The 9,827-nt window shown below is 45.8% G+C and overlaps 1 protein-coding gene across 2 annotated transcripts in view; it reads left to right on the top strand.

The window, feature by feature from the left end:
* The window catches only part of LOC104273685 (gamma-aminobutyric acid receptor subunit beta-4), a 24,324-nt gene extending 14,505 nt beyond the window's left edge, over positions 1–9,819 (top strand). The window contains exons 3-6 of one of the 2 annotated variants that reach the window (XM_009869088.1): positions 3,267–3,404; positions 5,020–5,172; positions 7,876–8,120; positions 9,223–9,819. In XM_009869088.1, the coding sequence (XP_009867390.1) occupies positions 3,267–3,404; positions 5,020–5,172; positions 7,876–8,120; positions 9,223–9,600 (914 nt within the window). In that variant the 3' untranslated portion in view covers positions 9,601–9,819. Of the gene's footprint in view, positions 1–3,266; positions 3,405–5,019; positions 5,173–7,875; positions 8,133–9,222 lie in introns of both variants that reach the window. The other variant, XM_009869087.1, reaches the window with a different exon arrangement.
* The last annotated feature ends 8 nt before the right edge of the window (positions 9,820–9,827 follow it).

Here is a 9,827-nt window from a genome sequence, read left to right as displayed (position 1 = left end):
AAAAAGTTTTTTTTTTTTTTTTAAAAAAAGGCAAACCAGCCTTTTTGTGGCGTGGGGCTGCTGGCTTTGTAAAAGAGCAGCAAGCAGCTGAGGTCTCCTTCCCCACAGCATCTCAGTGCACTTACTTGCAGGAGATAAGGCAGTGGTGGCATTGCCTGTTGATCTCACCCCTCCATCCTAAAAATAACCCTCCCCACATATAGCCCTGCCTAGCTGTGTGCCAGGATTCAACAAAATACTGATGAGGCAGGCAGCAAACTGGCTGTAACCTGACGTTTGAAGATGCCGTATCAATACTTTATGATATTTCAGGTCGGAGTGGCTTGTCTTCGTGAAAGTTCTTTCACTTTTAAAAAGTGAAAATGGAAATTTGGGTTTCCTTTTCAAGCTAGAAATCAAAGTGAAGCATTTATTTTTAGACTGAACAACGTTTCCCTTTAGAATCACCTTAAAAAAATGGCTCCCTGAAAAACATGTTTGATTTCATATTGCATAATGACATAACAAAAAAAAAACAAAAAACAAAACAGCGTAACAAAAAGTGGTATCTAGTCCCAGCAGGTCATAGAATAGATGGAATGGAGCTAGTTAACTGCGAGATCTCCTAAAATTAGTTACTGTAATTTGACATTTTCATTGCTGATCAGGAAGTAAATTTGAAGTCACTGCTGTTAAATTTGTGGATGATGAAGATAGCAGTCTGCGTGGCTTTCTCGCTGCGCATTTGAATACCTCCCAACGTGAATACACCCCGAATGCATTCGAATCCAGCTAAATGGGGAGGTCTGTGCTGGGGTGCGGGAGCATGGGCCAGGCTGCCAGGCTGAGGGACTCGTACCCATTGACCCAGGGAAATGCTGAAGGGATGGCAGCCCTGAGCACCAGGTTTTGTGGCAGAGCTACAAAAAGGGCTGGAGTGAGCCTCGGTTATTATATAAACCAAGGGAGCCGTGAGTCAGAGCAGGGAATCGATTGGCCTCTGAATATGTCGCTGGTGAGACATGGAAAGGCACTCCTGTCTGTATTTGCTTTCCAAAATTTAGAAAGGCAGTTGACAAGTCAGAAGACATTGAGAAAAGATGCGAAAAAGTGGTTCAAGGGCTGGAGCAGATGTTTTGTGGTGAGAAACCTCAATAGCTCAATCTGGTTTGTTTACTGCAAAGGAGGTGGAGAGGTGACTTGTTTACAGGCTGGGTGCACTTCTGCAGAGGCGAGGAGCGCCGGGTGGAAAAGGCTTGGTAACCTCCTAGAGAAATTCGGAACAACCACCAGAGTCTGAAAGTCTGAGCCAGATGAATTCAAATGTAAAATCGCACACAGTGTTTTTAGCTGGCAGAGTGTTGAGCTGCTGGAATCAACCACCGGGGAGGAGTGGGGGACTTGGCTGTTTCTTGCTGCTTTCCGCACTTGGTCTCGGTGCTGGGGGAGAGATGCTGCAGCCAGCTGCAAACACCAGCTCCTCTGCACAAAGCCGGGGTACTCTAAGCAGGGCAACAGCCTCTGACGCCCCAGTGCCTGCAGCAGATGAGATGATAACCTGAGGGTCCTGAATCTCTGTGGGCTCGTGGATGTGGGTGCTTCATCAGTCACTGCCATGGGAGCAGGAGCATGCCATGGAGGGGGGAGGAGGTGGAGCCCTCCCTTAGCTGATTTACATCAAAAGCAGATCTGGCATGGCATTTGGAAGATTGTTATTATTTTTTAGCATCCATGAATAAGCGCAGTAATGACTGAGAGCACAGGATGTGGGCTTGGAGACTACACAGTCATCGAATAATTCAGTTTGGAAAGAGACCTCAGGGTGTCTCTAGTCCAGTCCACAGCTCAAAGCAGGATCAGCCATGAGATCAAATCAAGTTGCACAGCTCTTTGTCCGCTCAGGAGCTACAGGATGACACTACCTGCAAAGGTTCAGCTCTGATCTGGGCTAAACCTTGACCCCTAAGGCTGGGTAGAAGAATTCTCCTCCACGGTGCGTTCCACAGCTCTTCATTCCCCTGACCCCACTAATACCCTGGGGGTGGTTTTGGTGGCAGCTCTCCCCAGTGGTTGTAGCCTTGCTGGGTATTGCTAAGCCAAGTGCCTCTCTGCTGTGAGGGCTTGTGGATAAGGCAGGCTGTTGTGCTGCAATGCAGGTTGTGAACAAAAGCTGTCTGTGGGCACAGGTGAAGTTCATGCTCTAAAGGAAGCCTTGCACCATGCCATACCAAAGCCTGAACGTATCGTACTGCTTCTTTGCACACAGAGGTGCTCCCGTGCAACTCTGTTCTTCGTCGAGAACAGCGGGGCAGCCCTTCTGCAGCAACAGCCTTGGTGCTTCAAAATGCAGCTCGCCACAAGTGACATTAATTTTCAAGTGGAGATGAGCGCTTGCCCGCAAGGGCAGGCTGTGGCTATCACAAATGGGAGAGGAGCTGCACAGTTTTGTCTCCAGGACCTCATTGCCCATGAGTCCAGAGCATTTGGGGGGTCTTTCCCCTGGGACTGTGGATTTGGGCTCCTCCTCAGCACTTCCAACCCATGCAACCCTGTCTAGCACGTATAGTTTGGGGTTAAAGTAAGAGGCTGTACTCCTGGTTGAGCTAACAAATCCATTATCCTGAAACTTAAAGGGATGAGTATTTGTCCCCAGATTGATTCCCCCTCCTCTCCTTCCATTACTGCTCTTTTCAGCCAGCACTCGGTAAAAGCAGCCCCCGATCTCAGAGACTCTGGCCACTGCCTGGCTCCAGATTTTGACTGAGAGTGCTCAGAAGAGGGAGACGCTCCGATGTTCGAATTTCTCTTCAACCGCTGTTGTAAATCTTTCTCTCCCCGGGAATTTGTAATACTTCGGTGCTCTGTTTACCTCCTCCCTGCCAGAACGTATCGTGTGGTCTCCCCCTTCTGGTAAGAGGAGGCAGTTTCTAAAAAGCAAAATGCCATGTTTGGTGCATCTAACAGAGGTTTCTGATGCACGAGTCACTGTCGTGTCAGCCATGAAGATTATGTAGCACAAGTCAAGGCTTGAAGGGCCACTTAACTTTTTCTCCTGAATTCTGTCCAGAAGTGGGAGTTCTGACCAATTTTTATCTCTTCTCCTGGGGACTGTACTACCAGGCTCAGCTGATCAAGAAAAGTACATCAGCAGGGAGGGGCTATGCTTGCTATCTGATGGTTTGGGCTTTCCTTTGGATCCTCTTCCAGATCACCTTAGTGAAAATGTGGGTGTCATCTGCTCCAGCTTGTCATCTTAGTTTGCTCTCTGTGCTTCTTCATCTTTGCAGATGGTTACACGGTTGATGACATTGTCTTCTTCTGGCAAGGAAATGATTCTGCTGTCACGGGGATGGAGGTGCTAGAACTGCCCCAGTTCACCATTATCGAGCAGAGGCTGGTCAGCAGGGAAGTGGTCTTCACCACTGGTGAGTCTCTGCCGAAGGGTTGCGATGGGATGAGCAAACCTGCCGATCAACGCGAATGTGGTTGTTCCTCTGATGCAAATGCTGAGGCATTAACTTAGGATCCAGGTTTGAACTTAGGTTCCTGTTCCTTTGGAAAAGAGGCATCTTCTGTGCCCACCAGGTGTGGTTTGGTGGGCTTTTTTTGGCCACTTCTCTTCAGACACTTATGGGATTGGGTTTTTTGCTGCAGTCGTTTTCATTTCTTAGGCAAAACACCAACTGAGCTCAAAACACAACCTCTTTAGGAGGTTCTCAGCCTTTACCTCGTTTTTATGTGGTTTGCAACAGGCTCTCAAAGCTAATGGAGGTGCAATAGCAAGCAGAAGGATATGTCAGCTGAAACACAAGTGTTGTGTGAAATGATGCTAGCCCTTCTGTTTATGGCAATGAAAGGAATGGGAAAGAATACCTTGGATAATTCAGATAGTGCTAGTTGACGAGTTGGAGAGTTTGTATTTTGGTTGCAGTCTTCACTTTGATCTGGCACGGAGTTCACTGCCAAAAGAGTGTTCCACACACCTGTTAAATAGGACAAATTTTGAAATGCCATGAAATCACAGCCTGAGTCTGTCAGTGGTGGTGGCAGATGGTGATATTGTCACAGCAGTGCCTGGGGGGCATGCTAGGAGCAGGGTCCCATTGCAATGGTAATCTAGAGACCCTAAACAATTCCTCCAGAAGAAGTTTGTAGTCTAAAAAGGTAAGACCTTCAAAAAGAGACTGGTGAAATACTGTGCTCGAGCTACACAAACGACACATAACGGTGAGAGAGCATAATCACCTTCTTCCCAGTCTACCTCCTTGATCACTAAAGACTGTTGTTCTATTATTACCTGAGCTGCCAACCCATGATTACACCCATGTTTCAGGCTGCTGTTGCCTAAGGGACAGAAGTGGGAAGAAGGAGTGACTTGGACTTTGTTTCACAGCAATGAGAGAGGCCCTGCTTTGTCACTGTCAAAATGACCCTGCCCCAGTGGAAGGACTATAAAAGCACTTACTGCTGTCACTGTCCCCATTAGGTTTGCTAAAAGATTAGGAGGAAGTTGCAACAACTTGGGAAAATAAAAAAAAAAGACCTACAGATTAACTAGCAGTACTCCATCTGCATATGAATTTGCCCAGTCTGACCATAACCTACTTTTAGAACAGCATGGGAAAAATACAATTTGGGTCTTCATTGCTGTTTGGAGGAAAAGCTAGTACATGAAACATCAGAAAATCATCTCACTGCATCCAGATATAGGGTTAAAGTCTCCTGTGTAAGCCTGTATCAAATTAGCACATACCATAATAAAAATTTCAGCACTAAACGGACATTATCCCATGCTGTCTGATTTAATAACATAACTTATGTAGAGCTTCCTTTCTTAATATTCTGAGCCAAACGAGCAGAGCCCCCTTCCAAAACCTGATGAGTCTGCAAAATCAAATGAAGAAAAAAAAGATTTCTCATTATCCCTGCCTCTTGAGAACATTTTCCAAATAAAATTTCAATTCCTGGCCTAAGGTCTTACCATAAATACAGCCTTGCCCTCCTCTCAAACTGCCTCTCCCTTTAATATCTCATTGACAGGTTCATATCTGCGCTTATCCTTGAGTTTCCGGATTAAGAGGAACATTGGCTACTTCATCCTGCAGACTTACATGCCATCTATTCTCATCACCATTCTGTCCTGGGTTTCCTTCTGGATCAATTATGACGCTTCTGCTGCACGAGTGGCACTCGGTAGGTACCTTTTCATTATACATTGAAGAAGGTGATTTTCTGAGGGAGATCAGCTAGGAGAGCTGTAAGAAAAAATGTTTTCTTCTTTGTTGGTAGCATCTAAGCAAGCCACATAAGTCTGTCAAACTTGTCATCCCAAATTAAGGACATTTTTTTTGAGTAAAACTTCAAATTTTCAGCCCAGAAGAGTTACTAGTTTATCGTTGTTCAGTACTTCCCAAGCTTGAGTCTGTATTACTTGAATCAGTAAAAGTTCTACCACAGATTTCTATGAATACAAGTTTAAACCCTATAACAAAAGCTTAAGTCGTCACAGCTTCTCAGATGTAAGAGACTGATGTGCCATGAGGCCACCAGTTCCCTCACTCTGGTTTGCATTTGTTTTCTTAAGAAAAGAAATATGGTTGCCTCTTAGTCAACAGGTGTGCCAGGACAGGTTAGTTGGTTGATAAATGCTGAGGGTGGGTAGCTAAAGAGTGGCAAGAATGGTGAGTGAATGGCTAAATTCCTAAAAAAAATAGTGGAATTGACATTATACATTTTTGTGATAGTCTAGGCCCCATACAAACACTTTTTGTAGCTGAAGACCTTCATACCCAGGACAATGCAAGTATTTCTTAAGCACATGCTCCCCTAAATTGGAATGTTTTCCTATAAGAGGAAAAAAATGAGATCTTTTAAGCAGCGGAAGGGAAGTGGGGGTGGATTGCAGATGAGGATTTTGAGGAAGGAACAGGAGAAAGGGGGGATGGCTGTCATATGAGAAAGGGGCTGTGCAACATGATGGAAAGTTCAGAGGAAGTAGGAGAGTCAAGGAGGGAGAACGATTTCATCAGTGAGTGGGAAAAGGCTCAGAGAGGCAATGGAGCACAGGTAGGGGCTGGGTTAGAAAAGGTTGGGGGCTTAATTTAACTCTGGGAGAAGATAGAGTTTAAGAAGACTCAGAGGAATGATGGTTTGTACAAAGACATAAAATAGATAGTTTGACTATGCTTACTTGGAGAGGCTGGAGCAGGGAGACAGGGAGGGAGCAAGAAAAACATCGTAAATTAAAAAGGTAAGTTGCATTAATAAGACTATAATCAGTGAGAGAAGAAAAGGAGACCATGGCAGACATTGCTGGCACAGTGAAAGTACAAGCAGAAGGGTGGTCACGGGACACACAGCTGTTGAATTTCTGCTGGCATCTGGATTCAAAGGAGAAGACAGAAGAAAAACATTGTAGATCAGATCTGGAACAAGTCTCCCTAAACTATTCCTGACAACTCTCTATCTAACTTGTTCTTAAAAAGCTCTGAAGAAGGAGACTCTGCAGCCTCCTTTGGGCACTTTATGTCCAGATTTACTTGCTTGTACAGTCGAAAAACTTTTCTTTGCCTCTGCCCTCAGTCTACATTGCAGTTTGTCCAGTTCTTAATGGAGATGTGGAAAACATCTCCCCTTTCTTTGTCTCAGATTTCTGGATATTTAGACTACTGTCTAAATACAGACAATATAATATATTGTAAGTATATAAATATATCGCTCTTCTATTTAATCTTTTGTGAACTATTAGTTCTTTTTTATTTTTTTGGTCAGGAATGACATTAAAGACATGATAAGGGGGAAGCAGGACAAGCAGAAATCCAGGATGCACAAAGGGGTTTGAAAGCCATCACTGCAGGGGTGGGGCTGACACCAGAAAAGCAAATTAAGGTCATGGAGACTAAGAGAACTGCCAACAGGGAGACGAGGAGGAGGGACACTAGAAGAAAAAGAGATCAGCAAGGTAGTAAGAAAAGCAGGACAGCTGAGCTAGTGAAGCGGGAAAAGATGACTAGGAAAAGATGAAAAGTTAGTGCCCCGAAAAGAAGCATGAAGACTTGTTGCTGTCTTTTTGAAGCTGGCAGAAAACTGCCGAAGAGACAGTTCTGAGGCCACCGTGAGTCCAGAGAAGGAAAGAGGCTGTGAAGAAACCAAAGAGGACTGAAGCTGTGAGAGTAATCAAGGTGTGCTAGGCTCTTGGAGATAGAGTAGATGGGGAAAAATGTCTTCAACGAGACCACAAAATGTTTATTTAAGATGCAGGAAGTATGAATACGCCTAAAAAGGAGTGAGAACCACAGCAGAAGTGTGTACAGATGAGAACTGAAGTAGTGAGTGGAAAAGCTGGTGAGAGGAAGGCGGGAATTTATTGCCTCAAGGATGTGGACAGAAGCCTATGAGGCAGGCAAAAAAGAGCACCATAAAGAGGGAATCTCTTCATTTTTTCTCCTATTCGTGACGTTGGAAAGACATGGCAGAGTATAAATTCATGTCAAGGATACTGAGGCCATTTGGTAGTGTGCAGGGAAGCCTGATGAGTTCATGAACTGGAAAAAAGGGAGAAGAGGTTTAGGGATCAAGACCAAAACTGAGTGTTTCCTACCATATTAAGAGAAGGAAGGAGGATCAGGGAGGACTTAAAGAATAAAGGTGCAGCAGATGCTGATCTCCACCGTCCTGATGATGCCAAGCTTTGACATTTTCTCCCGCTCTTGGTGGCTGGTTTATTTTCTGCAGTGATTCATACCGGGCAGCTGAGCTGAGAGTAATTTCTTCTCAGTTGCACTGCTCTCATCCCTTCTGGGGTTGACCAGCTAGGAGGAGCAATAGGGAAGCTGAGAGTGGCATTTCAGTACGCTATCCCACCTTGGTAACAGAGCACTTGCCCTCTCCTTTCAGGAGTCACCACGGTCCTTACAATGACTACCATCAACACTCATCTGCGGGAGACTCTTCCCAAGATCCCTTACGTCAAGGCTATTGATGTTTATCTCATGGGCTGCTTTGTCTTCGTGTTCCTGGCGCTCCTGGAGTACGCTTTTGTCAACTACATATTCTTCGGGCGAGGCCCCCGGCAGCAAAAGAAACAGAGTGAACGGATCAGCAAGGCCAACAATGAGCGCCACCGTTATGAGGAGAAGAGGGTGAGAGAGCAGGTTTGTTCCCTTCTTTCATTGTGGCAGGAGAATTCAGACTCTCCACTGTTCATTCAGTCCTGGATGAGCTGTGGACCAGCCTTTCTCCTCATCATGAGAAATGAACTCCAGTTCTCCTGCCTGGTGATTACTGAATTTTTTTTCTCCTTGATCGTTTTGTCATCATCTTCAAGCCAATCTCATCACAGAACTGCCTAGATTGGAAAACACCTTAAAGATCATTGAGTCCATTAATCTAACACTGACAAGTCCTTGATTAAACCATATCCCTAAGCACTATGTCTGCATGACTCTTAAATATCTCCAGGGACGGAGACTCCACCACTGCCCTGGGTAACCTCTTTCATGGGCACATTTACCCAGAAAGTACCCCCGTGGCTTTTAGTCCTACTGTGTTGGCCAAATCACTACCCCACTCAAAAGTTTCCTGCAAGCATGTGTGGCTAGTCCTTCAACTCCATCATCAGTGGACAACATATGCAGAATCATAGAATCACAGAATTTTCAGGGTTTGAAGGGACCTTAGAGATCATCTAGTTCCAACCCCCTTGCCATGGGCAGAGACATCCCCCACTAGATCAGGCTGCCCAGAGCCCCATCCAGCCTGGCCTTAAAAACTTCCAGGGATGGGGCTTCCACCCCCTCTCTGGGCAACCTGTGCCAGGGTCTCACCACCCTCATGGGGAAGAACTTCTTACTAATGTACAATCTGAACCATCTCTAGCTTTAACCCATTCCCGCTAGTCCTATCACTATCCAACAACCTAAAAAGCCCCTCATCAGCTTTCTTGTAGGCCCCCTTAAGATACTGGAAGCTCACAATAAGGTCTCCTCAGAGCCTTCTTTACTCAACTCTCTCAGTCTGTCTTCATAGGAGAGGTGCTCCAGCCCTCTAATCATCCTCGTAGCTCTTCTCTGGATATTCTCTAGCACATCCATATCCTTCTGGAGGTCCAGGTTCAGGGTTCCCAAATGGCCCAGTCAGTGGTATTACAGGGAAAACAGTTCAAAATCATCCCTAGGAGTGTGGCCCTGTGTGCACTGTACACAGGACATCCCCGCTACCTTCCTTCTGTGTTCCCTCTTCTAGGTTGACCCTTATGGCAACATCCTCCTCAGCACTCTGGAGATGAACAACGAGCTGCTGGCCACGGACATGATGAGCAGCGTTGGCGACTCTCGAAACTCTGTCATGTCCTTTGAAGGCTCAGGAATCCAGTTCCGCAAGCAGCTGGCCTCTCGGGATGGATTTGGTCACCACCCAACCCTGGACCGCCACGTCCCGCTGACCCACCACGCTGCGGCCCGCAACCGTGCCAACTGCCGTCTTCGCCGGCGGTCATCGAAGCTGAAGCTCAAAATCCCAGACCTGACAGACGTCAGCACCATTGACAAGTGGTCGCGAATCATTTTTCCAATCACCTTTGGATTCTTCAACCTTGTTTACTGGTTGTACTATGTAAATTGATGCCTGCAGCCTCCGAGAGAGATAGGGATAGACACTCAGACAATGACAACACAGGAGTGTTGTGGTCTTTTGGGTTTGGGTTTTACTCTTTACTATCATTATCATTTATTCCTTTGATGCATTAGATTTATTCTAAGCTTACTCTTCTCTTTTCAGCACATGTAGAACCACGGAGTGTGTGTGGGGGTAAGGAGAAGAAGGGTATAAGGGAGGGAGTTTTGTTTCAG

The sequence above is a fragment of the Apaloderma vittatum genome, unplaced genomic scaffold, assembly GCF_000703405.1.
Source record: "Apaloderma vittatum isolate BGI_N311 unplaced genomic scaffold, ASM70340v1 scaffold4315, whole genome shotgun sequence".
In the NCBI taxonomy this organism is placed as follows: domain Eukaryota; kingdom Metazoa; phylum Chordata; class Aves; order Trogoniformes; family Trogonidae; genus Apaloderma; species Apaloderma vittatum.
The sequence above is the reverse complement of the archived record's forward strand: the minus strand, read 5'-3'. Positions and strand labels throughout refer to the sequence as shown.